The sequence below is a fragment of the Schistocerca piceifrons genome, chromosome 11 (genome assembly GCF_021461385.2).
Source record: "Schistocerca piceifrons isolate TAMUIC-IGC-003096 chromosome 11, iqSchPice1.1, whole genome shotgun sequence".
In the NCBI taxonomy this organism is placed as follows: domain Eukaryota; kingdom Metazoa; phylum Arthropoda; class Insecta; order Orthoptera; family Acrididae; genus Schistocerca; species Schistocerca piceifrons.
Genome location: NC_060148.1, coordinates 155429078 through 155453633, shown reverse-complemented (window position 1 = coordinate 155453633; position 24556 = coordinate 155429078). Strand labels below are relative to the sequence as shown.

Genomic DNA, 24556 nt, shown 5'->3' with positions numbered 1-24556 from the left:
AATATTTATCTTAGAATGTTTGGTAAGCTTCTAAAGTGACCAGCAGGGGGAATGTGCTTATTTCAAGTAGTTTAGTTTCAATAAAAACAATGTACTTTCAATCAGTTATTTTAATTAAGTTTTGTAAAATGTTTTGAAAATGACTAGCATGGTATGGGTTCTTGAGGTTTTAAATAAGCAGTGCTGCTGTGCCTCATGGTCTTTGGTAATATATTTTTGTTTCTCACATAGTTTGGGCCAGCGAACAGTTACTTTTATGTCTGGGTAGGAGTTGACAGTAGTTCAACGGAAGTCTCTGGGCAACCAACCAGTTGTGCCATTTCAACTCTCTAAAACTGTATGGTTGATAGGATTTTGAGCAAAACGTGAGGATTTTTGCAGCTTCTCATTACATTCAATTGTTTTATGAGACTGGCAAACTTTCACTTTGTGCAACTGATAGTTGTGTTTCACGCTTAACTTTGATAGACAGTGACAGAGCATCGAAGATGAACTTATATTAACACATAGTTGGAACTTAGATTTTAGTTCTAATTTCACAGTAGCTTATGTAACTGGGAGATCTGTCAAATATTCTTAATTATTCACATAATGTAATAGCATTGATCTTCAATCTGAAGTGTTCAACCTTGCTATGTGAACCTATGTAATTCAATTTAATGATTTTAAGTATGGTCAATTCTATTTCTGTCTCTTACATTGACAGTATACACCATTCAACTTAACAGTGCCACTGGCTTTACTTTTCCTTATTTAGTTTTCACTGCATTTAAATTCAGTTTAAACAACTTGTTTAAGTATACATTAACTATTGCAATATATGCCTAACTCCATACTCTTAGATGTTGCTTGACTGACAAAATCTAGTGTAGGCAGCTGGTGGTTTTAACAGGGTAGGTACTCAGTGATGGATGGCATTGACTAATTCATGGGACTGTAGAGGTACACTATGCATCAGATTTGTTCACTAGCCTGAAACTCAATACATCACAGGACCAATTTCAAAACATTAACATTACGAATCTTGATTGAATTTTCTCAGTAAGGAGTAAGCACACAGTGCCAGTATTTTAACAGTTGCATGTGATGGCAGTTTTCACTTATATTTAATGTAATATTTATCTTAGAATGTGTCCCTACTAGCACACGAACTGAAGATAACAGACAAGGCCAAATTATTCAGTTTCTCTTCCAAATCTGTTTCGTCATGGAATATTGTAATGGAGTTTCTCCTTTCAGTACCGGTGGTGGTGGTGGTGGTTAGTGTTTAACGTCCCGCCGACGACGAGGTCATTAGAGACGGAGCGCAAGCTCGGGTTAGGGAAGGATTGGGAAGGAAATCGGCCGTGCCCTTTCAAAGGAACCATCCCGGCATTTGCCTGAAACGATTTAGGGAAATCACGGAAAACCTAAATCAGGATGGCTGGAGACGGGATTGAACCGTCGTCCTCCCGAATGCGAGTCCAGTGTGCTAACCACTGCGCCACTTTCAGTACCGGGATCAACATCAAAATGACAGATTTTGAGATGGCCAATTTCTGTTGATATTCTACTGTGAAACCAATAAATAGAAAAAAAAAGGCACCTGAACCATATGACATGGCTGTACAATATCACTCATATTACAGTGAACTTGTTCTTCCTCTAACAGCTTTTTAAACGTCTCTGAGGCCATGAAAACTTCCTAGTGATTGGAAGAAGGCACCAATCAATCATATTCTCAATTAGTGTCACCTGATAGATGCATATAATCATAGCAAAATTAAGCATGTGAATGAATAATGTTGTATGGTATATTCTGGAGTTTTTAGGAAATAAAAAAAACCATTAATATTAATGTAATAGCAGATACGTATTGTTTGCTGATGCAGACTGTTGAAAATTGTTGTGCTTTTTTAAAATTGCACTGAGGATAGGTTTTAGGAATTACATAACTATTAAAATGGAAAAACAGTGAATAGAAACTGACATACAGCGTTACTGTATATCACACTCTACTGTAACTATAAGGTTGCCTAGAGTCTCAAAGTTTTAAATAAAAAAACTTATAACAAGATACAAACTAATACTTACTGTAAAGTTATTAATTTGGTCTTAAAAAGTAATAGAACATGAGTTTATTATCAAGTTGAGACCCAAAGCTGACATTACACTCAGTTGGCACACTGAATGTTTTTATAAACTGCCTGTATTTTGATTCCATGTATTTTGTCACACCCAATAGATCGCTTTTCTTCTCCTTATAAGTCTCAGTACCCCATTGTAGAGCAACCAAAAAGCAAAACGCAACAGAATTTCTTTTACTTCATGTTCACACCCATGTTTTAAAACGAAATGTCTTTCACATGGATGAAGTATCCTTATGCCTCAAGGATCAGCACTGCATAACTTCAACCAGGGTACACCAGTAATTTTCAAAGCATGTGGTGTTTTGATAACCAGCTCAACAGATTCTATGCCCTTGAAGTCTTCCATCATCTGCTGAATGGCCAATTTTGAAGGTTGTACAGAGGCCTAAGCTATGACATGCTTTCATTCTAAAGGAGCCATAACATTTGACAATTTCTTTTTTCAATCATTGTGAAGTTCCTGTCACAAGGTAGGAAACTATGACTAACACAAAAACTTTTAACGTATTTCTCCACAGTACTTTCAGTTGACCAGATTGAAATGTGGTGCTACAACTCTCCAGTTATTGTTCGGCCCAACATGGTGGTCAGAGCATATAATTAGTGTGTGTTCCATACCTCCTTCAAGCATTGCAAATTTAATCAGACAGAAAACTATTTTGGCTGAACCACACCTTGCGTCAGATCCATCCCCTACATTTACTGTGTTATGTAAGTACCAATGTCATGAACTATGAAATTATATGATGGTAGCTGTCTCTGGCAGAATTCCATGGAATGTGGCAGTGTATGACAAAGTAGAACCTGTTGTAGGTCCACAAATGTAACATATATATTGTTGTTCCTTTGTAGCGATTTCTGTATTGTGTTTAACAGTTTGTATGCTCTGTCTGCTTTTGCATGACACAACTGACTTAAATTCAATGTTATGCATTTGTATTTCATCTGAAGCTGTGATAATAAAGAATCGATACATTCTGCAGAGACTGAGATTGTGGTACAGACATTCTTTCAAACATTTATTCATAGTTTGAGAAACTCAAACTGAGTTCCTGAATAAGAGACCTGTCATCATCTGATATGGCATGTGGCCTACACAAATATTTTCCTCAATCATCTTCAGGAGTGGTCACTCCACTTTCCAGTTGATGTTGAAGAGAGAGTTTTCACTGCTGGGTTACACAGAATATGTCAAGCAAAGTTTTTGACACACTTCTTTTGACTGGACTTAATATTTGAATGTAGCTTGTTTCAATGAAGTACTGTCTGTCTTACTTTCCTTTTTTTCTTGCTGTCACACCTATTTACATGGAGTTTATCATGTAAGTTCACTTTTCAGTGTGCATCAAGGCATGGTATTCTTTGCACAGCTTTAACTTAATTTACATATTTATGTCCTAGAATCATTCTTTTCAACACACTTCTGTATTGCGTACATAATCCCGAATCAAGCTGTCAGTATTACTTCCCAATATTCAACAGAAGTATCATACTCCACATTCTCTTTCAATAATACAGCAGTGTGTATTCTACTTTTCATCAATGATAAAAGATAGAACTGTAGTTATTTTTATCTATGACACTTATTTTTACTGTAATACTGTCAGAAGATGCACATAAGGTATGTTGTTAAGAGCCATGTACTCTACAGGGCACACATGTTGCTGTTCAGGACACATGTTTTTCTATAAACATGTCCTTTTACAAAACCAATCAAACCAATACAGCATTATTCCACTCACTTGCATTGGTGGCTGTTTCGCATGAACTACCTTTCCTTTTGTGATTTATGTTACAATCCACCACCATGAAGTCTCTTTCTCTTAATATCCTGCCAATTACCCTAAGTTTTCCTTTTCTGTGCATTATATGCACTTGCTGTAAGTGTCACCTTGCTACACTATGCATTTCTTGTAACGCCTTGCAAGCAGACAAGATGGTGGTCATCTCAAACTGTGGTCACATCAGGTCCTCCAGTACCCCGTCTCCACTGGTTCCGTCTCTGCCTCACTGTCGATGCAGCTTACATTGTGAGAGCCAAAACATGACAGAATAACCAATAATTCTGCCCCATTTGAAAACACACACCAATATTCCACCTTGTGGAAGTGGCCAGGAATAGTGGCACTTGATTACGTGTTGCTATTTCATATGACATCTCTGCACCAAGTGTTGTGTAACACTGACCTGTCCTATCACATAAAAGATAGCAATACTGTGCCTATGTGCACCCCACCTCTCTGCCATTTAAATTACATATTATGTTTATGCTGTTCTATAGTCCTCTTATCGTGGCATGGTGCAGATCACTGCATCTGAATGTCTTACTTTTTAGAAACAGTAGTGTATTACAGGGAGTACATAAAGTCTGGGAAAACTTTCAATTATCTATTGCACAAGAACCAATCATTGTACAGATCTCAAAGGAAGTCAACGGAACAAGCAGCACGGTGAATATCAGCGAGATGGTCATGGATGGGAGAGACCAAGGGATGGCGCGAAAAACACCAGTCTGTAGCCAGAAGGCCACCCATTGAGTCTGTACATAACAAAACGTCGTTGTGTTGGGACTGTTTAATAAAGGTAAGGGTCTGGGAAATTGCCATCAATTCTGCAGTAAACACCCCACATGTTGGTGGCAGTAGAAGATTTTCTGTTCCAACAGAGGACGTGAAGACATATCCCACATGATCAGCAGATTTAGAGCCATCAGTGTAAAAAACAACAGCATCCTGAAACTCCCATAAAATTCGGCGGAAAACGGAACAGAACACCATTGGGGGATGGAATCTTTTGGACCTCAGGAGATCCATCCGAATTCGGAGGCAAGGAACTAACCAAGGAGAACAGGACAGAATAGGAAGGATGAGTGGGAGAAGAATGGACAGCAAGTGCATAAGACACCAGAAGTAGGGACCGCCGAACAGAAAGGGGGGGGGGGGGATCCCAGCTTCAACCATGAGACTATCAACAGGGCTAGTAGATAAGGCACCAGTGGCCAAATGGATACCACGATCATGGACTGGATCCAGTACGTGCAGCGTGGAAGGAGCAGCCGAACCATAAACTTGATAACCATAGTCCAAGTGTGACAGAACTAGAGCACGATAAAGACAGAGAAGGAGGGAGTGGTCCGCACCCCAAGAGGAGTGGGAAAGGAAGCGAAGCACACTGAGTTTACGGAAACATCCTACCCTCAGAAGTCTGATATGGGGCAGCCAAGTGAGCTTGTTTTCGAAAAGAAGACCTAGGAAACGAAACTGTGGGACCACAGGCAATCTTTGTGCATTGAGATAGAGCTCTGGATCAGGGTGTATCGTAGTACGGCGACAGAAGTGGAAGACCCGCGATCTTAAAGGAGAGAATTGAAACCCGTGTGAGAGGGTCCATGCAGACACACGCCGTATAGCTCCCTGGAGCTGCCGTTCTGCAGAGGCCATCGAAGAGGAACTAACCAAAATGCAGAAGTCGTCCACATACAGAGAAGGGACGACCAAAGGACTGACAGAGGCCAGAAGTCCATCGATAGCAATGAGGAATAGAAGGACACTCAAGACCGAACCCTGTGGGATGCCAATCTCCTGGGCCTGTGGAGAACTAAGAACAGTACCAACCTGAACCCTGAATGACCGATGGAACAGGCACTGGCGGATAAAAATCGGGAGTGGGCTCCGAAGATCCCAATGATGTGTAAGATGTGATGGGGCCAGGCCGTGTCATAGGCCTTGCATAGGTCAAAAAATACCGCAACCAAATGGCGGCGCTGGGAAAATGCCAGCTGTACTGCAGATTCCAAGTGAAGTAAATGATCGATCAGAGACCCTCCCTCTCGGAAGCCACACTGGTAAGGGGACAACAGATCCCGAGATTTGAGGACCCAATTGAGCTGATGGGCAACATTGCTCCGACTAACTGGCCGATAGCTGTCAACAAATAGAGGGTTCTTATCAGGCTCAAGGGCAGGAATCACGATGCTATATCTCCACTGAGAAGGGAAGTCACCCAGGAGCCAGATACGGTTAAACACCCATAGAAGATGTTGTCGTTGTGCAGAAATGAGATGTTGAAGCAGTTGGTTATGAATGGAGTCTGGGCCAGGGGCTGTATCATTTGAAGAAGAAAGTGCGGAAGGAAATTCCCATTCAGTAAAAAGTTCGTTGTAAGATTCTGACTGACAAGGGGTAAAACATGAAGTGGAAGCTTCGGCCCGCTGTTTCCGGCAAAGGAAAGCAGCCACATAGGAGGCTGATGCTGATGTCATTGCAAAATCGGTCACAAGATGTTCTGCAAGAACTAACGGGTCTGTATAATGGCCATCTGGGAGATGAAGGCCTGGGAGGGTGGACTGCCGATGGCAACCTTAGAGAGAGCGAAGTCTAGCCCATACCCGTGACATAGGGACAGTAGAACCGAGGGAAGAAACAAATCGTTCCCAACATATCCACTTGCTCTGTTTGATTAAATAACGGGCTTTAGTGCGAAGGTGTTTAAAGACAATAAGGCTGGCAAAGATGGGTGCCTCTTACAGTGTTGCAAAGCTCAACGGCAATCACGGATGGCAATGGCCGTACTCCACCACGCGACAGGCCGGCGACAAAAATGGTACAGATGAGCGCTGCACAGCAAGGCTAGCAGCGCGCAAAATCGCGTCAGATACGTCATGTAGGACGTTATCAATACAACCTGACTAAGAGGGAGAAAACACGACCTGTGCAGTGTATAGAGGCCAATCGGTGCATTGGAAAACCAACGAGGTAACCTGTCCATCAGGGAGCGGGAAGGGAGAGAGAGAATCAACGGGAAATGGTCACTATCACAAAGGTCGTCGTGTGGCGCTCAGTGTAATGAAGGGAGGAGAGAGGGAGAAGAAAGATCAATAACAGAAAAGGTACCATGACCGGCACTGAAATGAGTAGGGCAGCCATCATTAAGAAGGCACAAGTCGTGGTCTGTAATAAACTGATCTAAGAGAAGACCTCATCTAGATGCAAATGCACTGCCCCACAAGGGATGATGAGCATTAAAATCCCCGAGAAGGAGGAAGGGAAGCGGAAGTTGCTGAAGAAGGACAGTTAAGGCAGCAGGTATAATAGTCCTGTCAGGAGGGAGATAAAGATTGCAAACCGTGACCTCAGAGTCCAGGTGGACCCTAACAGCAACTGCTTCCAATGTAGTTTGAAGAGGAATCCACGTGCTAGCAATGTCTGTACGGACCAATGTACTAACGCCACAAGCAGCCCGCAGGGGTCCAACCCGATTTCGACAGAAAACACGGAACCCACAAAGGGTCAGTGAGTGAGCATCAGTAAAATGATACTCCTGTATAATCACACAAGCTGCAGAGTAAGACGAACTAAGGGATTTCAATTCCGGAAGGTGACGGTAGTATCCATTACAATTCCATTGGATAACCACAGAATGATTATTTAAATGGGGGTTGTACAGGCAAAAGCCCGTCATACCACCAGCTCACCACCCGTCGCCGACAAGGAGGGGACGACATCCATGAACGACAGGTCAGAATCTGGTTGTGAAGCCAGGGATGGGACCTCTATTGACACCAGAGGCTCTTTGTCCCCAGACTTATGTTTCTCCTCCTTTTCGGGTTGAGATCGAGGAGGGCTGTGTGGCGTAAAGGATCCAGCTGCAGCAAGATTGGGAACAGAAAGAGATCGGGCAACCTGGGGGCCGACAGTCCGCGGTTCTCACGGTCATCGCGTGGCAGCAGACCTTTGGCCTGGAAGGCGCCAGGAAGGGGCATCCCGGGAGGGGCACCCTTCACCGGCAGATGCCGAAGGAGAGTGACGCTTCTCCGGCTGGGGACGGGGAGCAGCGCCCAAAGGAGAAGGTGTGGGAGCTGCAGGGGAGGTGCAGAGGAGAGGGGTCCGGGATTGGGCTAAGGAGGGGGAGGAAGGGGTGAAGATGTAACTAAATCATAACTAGACGTCATGGGCACGGGGTGAAGACATGTATATACTCTTGTATCTTCTTTTCCTTCTTATATACTGGGCAATCTGGTGAACGTGGAGAATGATTGCCATGACAATTAACACACACAGGAGGGGGAACACAGGGACTCCCCTCATGGAGTGGACTCCACAGTCACCACAAAGCGGGGCCTGTGAACAGGGGGAAGACGTGTGTCCAATATGCAAGCACTGAACACCTCGTGGGATGTAGGGGTTCACATCACATCAATAAACCATAATCTTTAAGTTCCCAGGGAGTGTATCCCCTTCAAAGGCCAGGATCAAGGCACCAGTATCAATGCGATTGTCCTTAAGACCCTTCTGAACACGCCGAACGAAGAACACCCCACCGTCTGAGATCATCCCGAAGTTCCTCATCAGTTTGAAGGATGAGGTCCCTGTGAAAAATCACGCCTTGAACCACATTTAGAGACTGGTGGCGGATAATGGACACAGGAATTGTGCCAAGATGAGGACAGGCACGAAGGGCCGCAGACTGGGCAGCTGAAGCAGCTTTGATCAGCAACGAACCTGACTGCATATTGCTGAGGAAGTCCACTTCGCCAAACTTGTCTTCAATGTGTTCCACAAAGAATAAAGGTTTGGTATTGATGAAAGTATCCCCATCAGTCCTCGTCCAACCAGATATCGGGGGAAAGGTTTCGCCCCTAGCTGACAGGCCTAACCCTCTTCCCAGGGGGTAGCCATGGAAGGGAAGGCCGGAAGGGCAACAGAAGCAGAACCCGAAGAATCAGTTCCTCACAGAGACACTGCCGCAGAAGAATTGCCAGAGTTCTGGACCCGTATGCATTTCATTTGCATAGCGTCTGTCCTGATACCACCCACTCCGATCAGGGGCTCTCCTCACGGGTGCCACCCAGCCACAGAAAGGGCCGTCTGGCACAGTGGCCATTGCCGGGAGTTCCGATGCTCAATGATGAAGAGCAACTACTCCAAGGCTTGCATGAGGAGGTCAAGCTGAGGTATCAGAAGTGTGATCCCTGTGTGTTCAGGGGCCTCATCCAAAAGGGCACATAGTTGCCCCACCACACGTGCTGGCTACTGCGCTGGCTATGCACCCTAGCATCAGACAACGACGTGAAAGAAAAGGTGGAATCTAATAGGAGGCCACACGTCGGAGACACTAGGTAAGGTGCTCTTCTCCAATTCGCTCACACTACGGAAGAGAAATTTAGTAATGGAGGTCGAACCCCACAGGGGGACCAGGGAGTGCTAAAAGGAGGAGGTGATTAGGCAACAAAGCCAAATTGTAAAACCAACAATACCAGGAGGATAGCAGGGGCCAACATAAGCAAGGACACCAAGAGAGGGAGAGGAGAGGGGGAGGGAGGAGGGGTAATGAGGGGAAGGGGAAGGAAATGCAGCCCTGGAAAGAAGGAAGGCTGTAATAGCTCAGGGCCCCATGCTCGCCACACACATATCCACAAAAGAATTAGGGACCCCCTGGGGGGCTGGGCCACTCATGGTTCGCATATCGAGTGTTTCTAAGAAATACTTTCTTTTCAAAATGCAGTATGTATGATATCTGTACAATGTTTAGTTCTTGTGCAATAAATAATTGAAAGTGTTCCTGTATTTTAACAATATTACTCTTTCCATATTCTGGAGCTACATATACAAACCCCAAGATGAAAATAAGTAACCTACCCAACTTCAGAATTAATATGAAAGTAAGTGACCTATTTTTGATGTACATTTTGAAGAGTGCAGAGCTATACTACTACAACAAGAGCTTCATTCATTTACACCACATCTGTGAATTGCAACGTAAGAGTATTTGAAGTGAAGAGATCTGTCTCCAGTTACATGGTAGAAACCACACACTTTTACACAATGAACAAAACATAAAAGCGACACAAAAACAGTATTTCGCCAACACTTTATCCACTCAACAGAGTAGTACTTGTTGCTCAGGCATTAAATGGCTCCAGTGGGATGGAGTAGCATACGATTTGTGCACATGCATCTTCAAAAGCTGTAACTTCAGTTGGTTATAACTGCAAAGTATTAGAATTGCAGCCCAAATTTCAATGTCGGATCAACTAGAGCACTGATGTCTTGCAAGTATCATACTTTATAGACTTAAGTAATGGAAAATCCTGGCTGGAATGTAACAATATTATGAAGAGCAAAGTTGATTGGTTTTGGGCACAAAGGGACCAAACTACAGGGTCATCATTCCCTTTGCCCTAACGGAAGCAAGGTTCAAGGTACAAAAACACTTAGGACCACACCTAAAAAGAAAATGAATGGAATGAACACAAAATGGGGAAAACATACACCACAAAGAAAAGCAGAAGGTATTAAAACCATAGAGCTTATGGTCTGGGCTGGCTGATCAAAATAATAAAAGAGGATGAGCCAGACACTCTACAACACATTAAAATGTCCACCCCAAAAAGACAAGGCAAGAGGAACATACGTAGGGAAAAGACAAACACAAACAAATGCAAAGAAAGTGCAACAGAGTTACAATGGAGGGAGGGTGGCGATCTCAGAGAGAAGGCTTAATGCTCACCTCTAGATGGTATGATGAAACTCCCTCACGAATAAATCTTAAAACTTAATCTGCTGTTGAAGCATTGTTGCCCAAATACTGAGGGTACAGTGCCAGGAAGGTTAAAAGTCTGCTGCACAGTGGCTAAAAGTGAGCAGTCCAGCAAGTTGTGGATGACAGTCACATGTGAGCCACAGTGACACCGAGGTGGATCCTCGCCACAGAGGAGGGAGCCATGTGTTAGTCATGTATGGCCAATGCGTAGCCAGCAGAGAACCACAGAGTCCCTGTGAGAGGCTCGCATGGAGGTCTTCCACACATTCGTCATCTCCTTAAGGGCAAGCAATTTGTTGTGCATACTAAGATTATGCCATTGGTCTCCCAAACCTGAAAATCCTTGTGGTGTAATAATGATCGCAGGTCAGTTACAGGGATGCCGATCTCCAAAAGTGGTTTCTGTGTAGCCTGTTTCGCCAGCCTGTCAGAAAGTTCATTTCCTGGAATTCCGACGTGGCGTGGGGTCCACACAAACAACACAGAACGACTGTACTCTTCCAGGGCATAGATGGACTCCTGTATGGTCGCTACCCAAGGATGGTGGGGGTAGTTCTAGTCGATAGTCTGTAGGCTACTCAAGGAGTCAGTACAGAAAAGAAACTACTCGCCAGGGCACGAGTGGATACGCTCAAGAGCACGAGACATGGCGCCAGCTCTGCAGTCAAAACACTGCAGCTACCTGGCAAGTAGTGCAGTACAATATGTCCTCCATGAACACACACAAAGCCTACGTGACAATCACCCATTGAGCTGTCAGTGTAAACCACCTCATGGTCCTGGTACATGTCAAGAATCAAGTGGATGTGGCAGCAGAGCTGCAGTGTTAACTGAATCCGTAAGGGCTTGTGAAAGGTCCAGGTAAAGCTTCAGCTTTGGGGTACACCATGGAGGTGTACGTGAATGGACCTTGAGCATAGGTGGTAAAAGCAAGGGCTCCACATCAGACAGAAGAGATCGGATGCGAACCGCAATCTGAAGCCCTGACCTTGGCCTCCGATGCAGGAGATGAAGTGCTGTGCATGGGAACAGCAGACAGTAATTCGGATGCTCAGGAGAACTTTGAATGTATGCAACGGAACTGGCGAGCAGCTGTGCACACAACTTTCAATGGAGTGACTCTGGCCTGGTCACTGCACTCGTCCTGAAACCACCTGTTGCCAGTCTAACACCACAGTGGCGCACTGGGTCGAGTAAACATAATGCTGAGGGCACCACAAAACAAACCAGATTCCTACAGTCAAGATGGGATTGAACAAGGGCTCTGTAGAGCTGCAGCAGCATAGATCGATCTGCACCCCAGCTGTGTGTTGCTCAGGCAGTGGAGGGTACTCGGTTTCAGCTGACAAAGATGAGGAAGCCACGTCAATCGGGCGTCGAAATCCAGGCATAAGAATCGATATGTCTCCATTACAGCGAGTGGATCATCATCAAGGTATATTTATGGTTCCGGATGAACAGTACAATGCCGACAGAAGTGCATGACTTCACAGCTGAAAACTGGAAGCCGTGGGCTAGAGCCCATGACTAAATCTTGTAAATGGTTCCCTGCAGCTGCTGCTCAGCAACATCATTACTGCAGAAGTCGTCTGCATACAGAGAAGGTGAGACCAATGACCTGACAGCTGCGGCAAGACTGTTAATGGCCACCAAAAATAGATACACACTCAATACAGAGACCTGCAGGACCTAATTCTCCCAGATAGAGGGGAAACTGGGAGGCACCACCTTGGACACGGAAAGTATAGAGCGATAGGAAATTTTGGATAAAAATCGGGAGCGGGCCCCGGAGACTCCACTCCTATAATGTGGCAAGGATATGATGTCACCAGGTCGTGTCTTAAGCTTTTCGTAAATCCAAAAAGATGGCAACCCTGTGCTGGTGTCTGCATAAGGCTGTTCGGATGAATGACTCGAGGGAAACTAGATTATCAATGGTAGAATGACCCTGGTGGAAACTGCCCTGGGATGGAGGAAGTAGGCCACATGACTCCAGGACCCAACACAATCGACAACTTACCATATGTTTTAACACCTTACAAAGAACGTTGGTGAGGCGGATGGGCCGATAGCTATCCACATCAAGTGGGTTTTTACCGGGTTTGAGCATTGGAATAATGCTCTCCCACTATTGCAATGGAAAGACGCCATCGCATCAGATCTGGCTGAAGATGATGTGGAGATGTCGCTTGTAGTCGAATGAGAGATGTTTGATCATCTGGCTGTGGATCCTATCAGGCCTAGGAGCTGTGTCAGGGTAATGTGCAAGCAAGCTGAGGAACTCCCACTCTGTAAATAGAGCATTATAGGGTTCAATGAGACATTCAGTGAACTAGAGGGTTTTCTTTCCAGCTGCTGTTTGAGGATGCAAAATGCTGAGGGATAATTCTCTGACGTGGAGGCTCAACCATAGTGCTCACCAAAGTGCTTGGCAATTGTGCTTGCATCACTAGATAACACGCCATTGATGTTAATGCCAGTAACACCTGTCGGGGTCTGGTACCAACAAACATGTCTGATCTTCATCCGGACTTGGGACGATGACATATGACACCCAATGGTCGAAACGTACTTCTCTCAACACGCCTGTTTCCGTCTTCTTACAAGCTGGCAAATGCAGGCACTAGTCCTTTAAAAACTATTAGCTGCTCTGGGTGAAAGTGCCGCGTATGTCGCTGTAGAGCTCGCCGACGCTCTTTAATGGCCTCAGCGATTTCTGGTGACCACCAAGGTATTGACTTTCGCTGGAGGTATCCTAAAGAACAAGGTACCGTGTTTTCTGCCATAGAAACGATCGTTCAAGTGACCTGCTCAACTTCCACATCGATGGTAACATGTGGGGGGGGAGTTTCAGTGGTGACAGCAGAAGTGAAAGCTTCCCAGTCTGCCTTGTTTGAAGTCTATCTTGGTAGATGTTCAGGGGAATGGCGCTGGGAGAGTAACAGGAAGATGGGAGAGTGGTCACTACCACACCAGTTATCATGGGCTTTCCAGTGGATAGATGACAAGTCCTGGGATGCAGAGGGATAGATCAATGGCCGAGTAAGTGCCAAGTGCCATGAGCCACGCTGAAACGTGGTGGGGGGGGGGGGGGGGTGGCGGCGGCAGTATTTAAGAGGCAGAAATCAAACAAACAGTGAAGTTTCGACATCTCTACCTTGGCCAGTAAGCACAGTGCCCCACCCCACAAGGGGTTATGGACATTAAAATCTCCCAGAAATAGGAAACGTTTAGGGAGTTGATGAATCAGTGCAGCCAATGCGTTCAGGGTTACTGCACTATCTGGAGCAAGATACACATTGCAGACACTTATTTCCTGTGTCGTCGTTATCCTGACAGCCGCAGCTTCGAAGGGGCCCAGGTTCACTGCCTACTGAACTCAGGACATAGACACGAACTATACCTGACACTATTATCGTCACTGCTGTTCTTTTAACCCTAGGACGCATGGTGACGAAAACACACATGAATCCATATGCAGGGCCCTAATTTAAAATTATCCTCGTTTCATATAATCATTCTTTGGAATTAAATTTATTTCTGTCGAATTTATTGTCATATTGAAAGATTCCTAAGATACAGTATCAGGATCTGATGTGCCAGATTAACATTTTATTAATTTTTAAAAAAGCGAACAAGGGAACCTCCCTTCGCACCCCCCCTCAGATTTAGTTATAAGTAGGCACAGTGGATAGGCCTTGAAAAACTGAACACAGATCAATCGAGAAAACAGAAAGAAGTTTTGCGGAACTATGAAAAAAATAAGCAAAATATACAAAGTGAGTAGTCCATGCGCATGATAGGCAACATGAAGGATACAAGGATAATGTTGTCCAGGAGCGCCATGGTCCCGTGGATAGCGTGAGCAGCTGCTGAAAGAGAGGTCCTTGGTTCAAGTCTTCCCTCGAGTGAAAAATTTTAATTTTTTATTTTCAGACAATTATCAAAGTTCAGGCACTCGCACATAATCAACTTCGCTCTCCAAAATTCCAGGACATGTTCAGATATGCTTGGACATATGCAGGATTTGATGGTCTACACACTGAAGAATTTGAAAATGTTAAAAAACATATGTTTTGACAGAGAGCAGGGAAAACTGTGCGACTGTGAAACTGTTGCATTCATTTGTTGCAGTTTATGTGACAAACGTATGTTTTCATCACTTTTTTGGGAGTGATTATCATATCCACAAAAAAACCTATATCGGGTAAGGTAGAAGTATCTTTTTACCCATTCGCAAAATATACAAGTTAGGTGGGTCGGCAACATATTCCTGTCGTGACGCACATGCCGTCACCAGTGTCATGTAGAATATATCAGACGTGTTTTCCTGTGGAGGAATCGGTTGACCTCTGACCTTGCAATCAAATATTTTTGGTTCCCATTGGAGAGTCACTTCCTTTCGTCTACTAATCGCACGGTTTTGCGGAGAGGTCGCAAAACAGACACTAAACTTATTACAGTGAACAGAGACATCAATGAACGAACGGACAGATCATAAATTCGTGAAAATAAAAAAAAAATAAACTTTTCACTAGAGGGAAGACTTCAACCAAGGACATATTGTTCTGCAGCTGCTCACGCTAACCACGAAACTACCGCACTCCAGACCTCACATTATCCTTGATGTTGTTTATGCTGTGCATGGACTTCTCAGTTTGTATATTTTGCTTTTTTTCACAGTTCCACACAACTTCTTCCTGTTTTCTCGATTGATCTGTGTTCAGTTTTTCAAGGCCTATCCACTGTGCCAACTTATAACTAAATCTGACGGGGGTGCGATGGGGAGGTTCCCTTGTAAGAGTGAATTTTTATTAGTTACATCCATTTACACACAACATGTACAAATAATTTTATTAATTCACTTATAAGTTGCAGTTTACATTTTATAACATTACAACTAATTTCTTCAATTAAAATATACTCATTCACAATATTGTGTATATAGGCAATATTTTGACAATAAGTTGTTATTCATTGTTCACATAAAATTGCGTTGTTCTTAATTTTCAACATGTGACAAACAAGAAGCACAAAGAACGCCACTATGTGCCTTACAAATGTTGGTTTTACACTTAATGCATGTCATAGCACTTTTCCTGTGTTTACTTCATGGACAATAATTGCAGCTTCTTCTTTTGCCTGAAACAGGTAGTTTGTTGGGCAATATGACACCTTTTTGAACACCACATCTTTGCATGGCATCAATGATTTTCTTTGGAAGGTTAGGGATCTGAATATGAAGTTCCATTAGTGGTCTTACCATTTCCTCTGCTAAATCTCTTATGAACAAACACCTTTTATCACTTCTTCCACTATGGTACATCAGATGTTGGGCGGAAAGTAAAATTTCACTGTTCATTGCTGCAACGCCCATCATATTCATCCATAATGTAAATGGCCATCTTGTTTGTCTCTTGCAAGCGTAATAACGAATTTTCTGGTCTATTTGATTGACTCCACCCTTCGTAGGGTTATACAATTTTATTTTCTCTGGTTTCTTTTTTGCATAAGTTTCATCAATGTTTCTGTTGTGTTGCATTGTGCTAATGAGAACTACAGAAACTTTTTTTTGGGAACATAACTCACCATTGTAATGTCACCTTTAAATGGAAGTAAAGAGGAATGAATCACTCTTGAGGCAGATGGTTTCATCTCATTAGGAATTTCTGGTTTACTTTATTTGATCGTTCCCACCACTGTAGTTTACTTCTGAAGCATCTCTTCTGCCAGCTGCACACTAGTAAAGAAGCTGTCAACAGTAATATTTTTTGATGATCCTTCAATGTTTTTAGCAAGATCTTTCACCACATTCAACCCAAGATTTTTCTGAATAGGTTCATGGGGCTTCCTTCCCGAGTAAACAACTCCGTCTAAAGCATATGCAGATGTAGCATCACATAACCAAAATACTTTTATGCCATACTTGGCTGGTTTAGAGGGCATATACTGGGTGAAGCTGCATCTTCCACAGAATGGGACTAGCTGTTCGTCAGCTGTGAGCGCATCATTGGGAATTGCTCTATTTCTGCACTTGTCAAGAAATAGTTCCCATACATAATGAACAGCTGCAAGTTTGTCATCTGCAGATCGAGCTTCACGGGTAGGCCTGTGTTCAAATCTAACCATTCTCCTTATATCCTTGAATCTGTTTACTGACATGGTGGCCTTATATGTAGGATTTGCCTTTTCATTCAAGAATAATTCTCTAATAGGGACATCCCAATTCTTCTCAATACCAGAAAGCAGTAAAAGACCAAGAAAACCCTCCATTTCAGCAAGCAAAACGTTTTTCCACATTTTACCACTTTTCTGCCTTCAATATTTGCGCAGCTGATGATTTCCTCTAATATTTTCTTGGGGATGAAACAGTCCCAGGCATCCTTAGGTTTACAGGTTTTCAAACCATGGGCTGGACCAAGTGCCTTCTTTACGATATTATGGACAGGCATACGAAAAGTTGCAGGAGGATCTAATTTCCAAATCGTTCCATTCCGACTAATGTATGTGTGGTCTTCTATACCTTTTTGTGGTGGTTCTTCATTTTCAGACTCTGATGAAGTAATATCATTGGAAGGACTGTCATCTGCCTCAGTGCTCACATCTGCAGGTTCATTGGCTGATTCTTCACTACTTGCATCTTCAAAAATATTTCCTGAGCCACTGAGCCACAACACTTTCAAAATTATCTGCATTTGCACGTACTGACTCTCCTGCTCTGCGTGTCGAAGTCATAGCAAAAGGTGTGTGTCTTGAACAGCAGCTTGTGCAGCACTAAACAAGTCATACCCTTAACAACATGGGCCTTGCATCAACAAACAAACTACAGTAATAATGAGGCTGACAATAGCAGCACAGGATAATATGATGCAATAATAAAACATTTGATAGCAAAAAGATCAATAATACACCGACATTGCCAATATGTGAAAGTAGTGTGTATTATTTTTTAGTTATACTATTACTACTATAGCTACTGCTGCTGTTGGCACTCCTGTTGCTGGAAACACCACTACAGTTATTGTTGAATTAATAACTGCTCCCAAACAAATGTTGAAGACAATATAGGCTAAAGAACATTTATAAATGTGTGAGGGCATTTGAAGCCCTGCTTATGCATTCACGGTGTATGGGTAAATGTATTGAATTATACAAAAAACTTAAAAAGGTATCTCGTTCAGACTTGAGAGGAGGAATGTCACAGTGTTAGTGAAAGAGTACTGGAAAGCAGTTTGAAATGAAACAAAAAATTATAGAATTTTTTTAAAAATGAAGACATACAAGAGCCTCGGAGGCCCTGTATATGCATCCTAGGGTTAATAACCCTACAGCCACGAAGGGCAAGGGTCCACATTGCCAGAAACCACGTTTTGTGTAGGGCAGTGCAGAAAGCATGTGTAACGCTGAACAGTTGCCGTAGCTCAGCCAGGTGGCGGGAAAAACCACAGCTGTTCTGCTGGAGGGTGACATTATCGTGAGGCTGGGAATGCACACAACATGAAAGAGAGCAGGTTACACCTCAGGGTCACCTGCTGCCACCAATTGAGTATTTGTATCCATTCCTAATGTGGATGAGGCGTCAGTGAGATCCAGGTTCTCAGCAGATTCTGAGGGAGGGTTCTTTTTCTTAGCAGACTTCGTTTGTTTGCCCTCTCACTTCTCTATCACGGCTTGCTGGGAGGACTTCTCTTGAGTAGCTTCAGGCATGGAGGGAGACCATGAAGCTCTTTGTCCAGCAGCTTTGGCTCCTTTAGCCACTGGTTAGTGTCCATTGCGGCATTAGTAGAGACCTTGGGAGAGAGGGTCCCAAGGGACCTCTTTCGCACGAGATGAGCTGAAGGAGGCTGTCTGCTTCTCTAGCTGTGAGGAGGGGACCAATGTCCCCTGCGTTTGGGTCCAAGGAATTGTTTTCCATCCCTACCTCCTCTTGCAGACCTACGACAAACTCTATGCCAATCTAAAATGGTGGGTTGTTCATTTCATGTGGCTCATTTACAGGGGACCCAAAGACAACAGGTTCACTACCAGTGCTTTCATCTTGGCCTTTGAGCCTGATTCATTGCCTGAAAGGCCAAAGTGAGTTTACCACTGATGTTAAACCATACGTACCTCCCCCTGGTCACAAGCGAGTAATGCCTGGGATTGGGCGGGGGATGCTGTCTGAATCGAGACTGCAGCACTTCTCATCTTAGACAGTGCTGTCACTTCCCCAAACTTATCCTCAAGATGTTCAACAAAAAATTGAGTCTTCATAGGTAGAAAAGAGTCCCTGTCCATTATGCTACACGCTAAATACAGAGGCGAATATGGCTCTCTTCTTTCTGTGGCTCTACATTCCTCCCATGGTGTAGCAAAGGAGAGAAATGATTTACGATTATATCTGTCAGCATTGTGCTCGATTTTGCCCTTCTTAGAGACTGCTAGCGCCATACAGTCACCAGCGAGAGATGATTTAGTCCACTTTATTGTGAGTCATCTGCCCTGATGCCACCCACTCCGATCAGGGGCTCGCTCCCCCCGCCCCCCCCCCCCCCCACCATGGGGCGCCACCCAGTCACAGCAAAGGCCGCCTGGTATGATGGCTGTTGCCAGGAATCCTGATGCCCAAGGAAGACAGGCATCTACTGCTTCACATATGTGGGGAGTTTACAACTCAGGCATTACCAGTGCAACCCCTGTGTTGTCAGGGGAGTACCACCAAATGGGTACAAGACAGCCTCACCACAACAGACTGGTTACATGCTGGAGATTGGATGCAGAGAAATCCAATACTGTCATGGGAGCAAAGGAGTACAGGAGAAAACGGAAAAAGATGATATACCCCTAAAAGTGTCCTCATCCAAATAGTTGAATTGCAGGTGGAGATGCAAAGCCAAGAAAAGAGGCTCAGGAAATCGAATCTAAGGGCACTACGGATAACTGTGCACCACGTAAGGTGTCCTTCCCCACATGGCCCGCACTTCTGTAGAATTTGGAAAGTGTGGCAGGTCAAACCATAAAATGAGACCTGAACTTGTAGGGCTGAAAAGTCAAAGACTCATTTTAGTCACCTCTCACAACAGGCAGGATACCTTGAGCCTATTCTAGCCCCTGGACCAGCAGGGGAAGCAAAGTTGACAATCGCCATATTATGGAGATGTTAAATAAAACTTTTGGCCCATAAGCCCTTCGTCAAAAATAAATCGCACGCACACACGATTGCAGTCTCAGGCAACTGTAGCCCCACTGTGAGCAGCAGCACCATTGCATGATGCGAGTGTCGACTGGGCAGGGCTAATGAGGAGGCTGGGGTGGGGAGGGATAGTAGGGTACTGCTTCTGGGGAGCATGCAATGATGAGGTGGAAATAGGGTATGGCAGCTATGTGCAATCAGGTGGTTAGACGGTGGGAAGAGGAGAGGTGGGAAGTGGGCTACCAGGAAAGGAGAGAAGTAAAGACTGGGTGCAATATTGGAATGAGGTCGGTCTGGTGCTGGAATGGAATAGGTGGCTGGGTGGGTGAGGACAATCAGAAACAAAGGTTGAGAACAGGAGGGTTGTGTGAATGTAGGGAAAGTTCCCACCTGCACAATTCACAAAAGCTGGTGTTAGTGGGAAGGATCCATATGGCACAGACTGTGAATGATTCAATAAAATGAAAGAATCATATTTTGCAGCATGCTCAGCAACCACATGGCCCACTTTTTTCAGTGGCCATCCATGTGGACAGATGGCTGCCATGTCCACATAGAATGCAGGACAGTGGTTGCAGCTTAGCTTGTAGATTACATGACTGGCTTCACAAGTAGCCTTGTCTTAGATGGGATAGGTGACGTATGGGACAGGTCTTGTGTCTAGTTCTATTACAGGGGTATGAGCTATGAAGTATGGGGGTTGGGAGCAGGGGTTGTGGAGGGATGGACGAGTAGATTGTGTAGGTTTGGTGGACGGTGGAATACCACTGTGGGAGGTTTGGGAAGGGTAATGGGCAGAACACTTCTCAATTCAGGGCACAATGAGAGATACTCATAACCCTGGTGGAGTATGTAATTCAGTTACTCCAGGTGGCCAGACAATGGGAGACTGGAAAGATAAGGTGTGAAAGATTTGTTTTTATACAAGATTGGGAGGATAATTACTATCAGTGAAGGCTTCAGTAAGACCCTCAGTATACTTTACGGACTGCAAGATGCTATGGGCTATAAGGCACACTTTCACTTTTAACCATTTTTTAAAAGTAACATTTTTCAATTTTCAATATTAGACTGCAAAGCCTGGCTAAAAAAATTCTTAGTATATAAAACCGAACTGACCTGAAGGCCCCTGAATATCAAAATTTAACTTCTGCTTCATGACCACTGTCTTCTTCATATAAGAGATAGTCTTCACTGAACACCAGGGGATTACTTATGCTACAATTCTTGAAAGACCTGACCATAATGTCTTCTCTTACTCTTAGACCACAACTTTTTTCCACTGACACTTGTTTGATTGTAAATCCTTTCAGTGCTCTCTCTGGTGTGAGTCCTTTTTGGGTTTCATCTGCAGCATGTCAACTGAATTAGGTCAGAAAATACACCAGAGCAGAAGTGAGCTGCAACAGAGTCAGCCGCAGATGGGTGGGAGTATTACATGCTGCACAGCAAAACAACTGTCAGACATTGCAAAGCTGAGTCATTTGGGCGTGGTCTAGCAACAGCCAATGCTGCAGTACATTAGCAGAAGGTCGGGAGCCTTTCTTCACCTGCCAACAGTCACGTTAAAATATTTGCCTGAAGCCCTCAACGAACAGTCTGGAACATATCAACATTCAGCCATTCGTGTACTAAATGATTCTTGTCTCAATACCAGAGCCAACAACACTCACAAGCCAGTGACATCCTAGAATGCAGTATGGGGTTTGCCGTTAGACAGGGTAGCCGTGAGGCATGAGGGAGCTGGCTGCTCACTGGAGAAATTTCACAGCCATCATCGGCTGCACCACTGTGGTGTCACCACTGTCACATGCAGAGAGACTGCTGACAGCAGCACTGAGTGACGCCATATTCAGCCTCGCTCCTTCACTGTCAGCAATGCCAGATGTCTACTACTTCACATGAGAGGCAACTGGAAGCCTCTACGAAGCTGTTCCTGATTTACTATGGCTGAGGGCTGGAAAAAAGAAAGTAATTAAACATATCTACAGTTGCCCTGACATCTCATTTCACTCTCCACATGTGACAATCCAAGGGTCATGCAGCACTGATGTCAGAACTTTGCCATCTCCTCCATAGAACAATGTTTGAACCCACACCATATGTTACAGTAAACCAAAAACAAAAAAAAGAAAATTCTTGTATTTTTGTCATGGAAAAGACATCTGACAGTTGTGAATTTCATAAAGTAGATTTTATTGCAAATAGAGAACCAGTGGATTTTTCTACTCTTAAAGGTAATGGGCAGCATGATCAGTCAGTGACTGTTAGATGTGCACAGTGTAACCTCAAGTGTCAGTCAGTGACTGTTAGATGTGCACAGTGTAACCTCAAGTGTCACCCAGTGCCATGCATGACACTTCTAAGAAAATGTGACATGTCATAATTTGGACTATATGGCTAGGCAGTGCTGGCAGTCAATATGGCTCATAATTACATGTAAGAATTAAGTTAATGTATTTTGTCTTCTTGTCATGTAAAGTTAGTTCTCAAAGTGAGTGTTGTGAAGGACAAAGCTTTAATAGAACCAGAGACACCAGTGTGCCATAACCAGAAGCAGTATGCATATTGTTAGAAAATGTAGCACAATTACCAGCAGAAACTAATGAACTTCGTGGGTTGACACTTTCACAATTGTTAAACCGAGTGTAAACTTGTCAAACAAAAGTTTAATTGCTACTTGTCCTGGTAAAGCAACTGACAATGAGCAGGTCTTCACCTCCGATATATGGCTCAGATGCAAGGTTGGTCTAATGAAGTATTATTGACCATTACAAAACTGAGAATGACAGGGGAAGTAAAATTGTATTTAGGGTATACAGGAGCTCTGAAGGGAGCCACAGCATTTGAAGAATTTAAGGAAGGGTTGATTCAAAGATATACAGATCAAAATACTGTCAGACACTATAGGGAACTATTAGCGGTAATAACTAAGAAAAATACAGAAAACTGTTGAAGAAATTGCAGATAGGATAAGAAAAATTAATGGATGTACCTGAGCATTGGGGCGGAATGCTGAAGCCAATGACATTATTTCACATGAAGCAGAGCAGAGGGTCTCCGATGCTTTAAGAGAGCTGCATGCGGAAATGTCAAAATGTGTGTGGACAGGGCATTCAACAGATTTGCGCACAGGAGGATGGTAACTACAGTGTGTGAGAAGATCAATTTGTCGACTGGAATGCAGGGAACATGGACAGTGCTTGCAGCTAATATAAGATATTTCATGTTTGGACAAACAGGCCATGTAAGGACAAAGTGTTGCGAGCCTCAGAGTGATGTGAACAACGTAAGAAGACGTAACAGTTTTAAAAGTAGAGGAGCGGTGAGGAATAAGGTATTAAAATCTAGCTGGAACCCCTGTTCCACCTATGATGATTCCCTGTGCGACTAGAAGCCACAAAACTGTAGGCAGAAGTGAATGCAATAAGAACTGTATGTGATAAGAATAGTAGGAATAAAAGCATTCCAAGGTATTATTGGACACAGGGCAGTGTGTTTCAGTCACCAGTAGTGTTCTGGTGAAATGTAATAATTGGACCCACCACAGTACAGACTGCATGGAGTCAGAATAAACACATCACACCATTAGGGCAGTGGACATAGGCACCCACCTGGATACAGCTTAATTTAAACAATAATTAGAGATTGTGCCACACACAATTGAGGGCTACAACAAGATTCTGAGATTAGATTTCTTTTATAAGCATTGTGCCATAATCAACTTCCAGCTACATAGGGTGGAACATGGCAGAAAAAATGCTTCAGTTAGGTTAAGTCATGGTAGTGAGGTGGCAGGGAGAGTATTGTGAGGGATCAACCAATTAAACCATGAACAACTATACTAAGACTCGGTTTCCATGATTATGTATCTAAGGGTACTAGGAAATTACTTTGGGTCTGTGTTGAGTCCAGCTTGCCGGTAGGAATTGTGTGTGTGATGGAACCATTAGAAGAGAACGAAGTATTAGATCAGGTGGGTTGTTTATTTAAAAGACATATCATGCACATACCTGTTTCTATGCACCATTTCAGCACAGAGGGCATATGATTAACAAACCAGTTGTTAATTGCTAACATGAATATCTTGGAGGAAAAAGAACAGGGCATGCGGGGTGTCAGCCACGGAGAATTGCCAGACATCACTGAAACTGTATGAGGAGCAAAGGTGAAGCACCTAGAGGGAAGCAATACGGAACAGATGAAAAAACTACTTTTGAAATTCAATGATTTATTTTTTCCAAAAGGACCATTACCAGATACACATATTACACAACACTGCAAACCAAAATTAAATCAATCATCTGTCTACCACAAACTGTACAAAACAGCTAGCAACTTTCACCCAATTTTGGAGTTATAAATCGATCAACACCACCCCCCCCCCCCTTGAACCATGGACCTTGCCGTTGGTGGGGAGTCTTGCGTGCCTCAGCGATACAGATGGCCGTACTGTAGGTGCAACCACAACGGAGGGGTATCTGTTGAGAGGCCAGACAAACATGTGGTTCCTGAAGAGGGGCAGCAGCCTTTTCAGTAGTTGCAGGGGCAACAGTCTGGATGATTGACTGATCTGGCCTTGTAACAATAACCAAAACGGCCTTGCTGTTCTGGTACTGCGAACGGCTGAAAGCAAGGGGAAACTACAGCCGTAATTTTTCTCGAGGGCATGCAGCTTTACTGTATGGTTAAATGATGATGGCGTCCTCTTGGG

At 43.8% G+C, this 24556-nt stretch overlaps 1 protein-coding gene across 2 annotated transcripts in view; it reads right to left on the bottom strand.

Annotated features, from left to right (window-relative positions):
• Positions 1-24556, bottom strand: part of LOC124720306 (zinc finger protein 431-like) — a 162599-nt gene that overhangs the window by 84840 nt on the left and 53203 nt on the right. The window contains exon 5 of one of the 2 annotated variants that reach the window (XM_047245614.1): positions 15702-15812. The exons of the other annotated variant lie outside the window; for it this stretch is intronic. Within the exon in view, the coding sequence (XP_047101570.1) occupies positions 15756-15812 (57 nt within the window). The 3' untranslated portion in view covers positions 15702-15755. Of the gene's footprint in view, positions 1-15701; positions 15813-24556 lie in introns of those variants that run through there. 2 annotated transcript variants of the gene reach the window in all.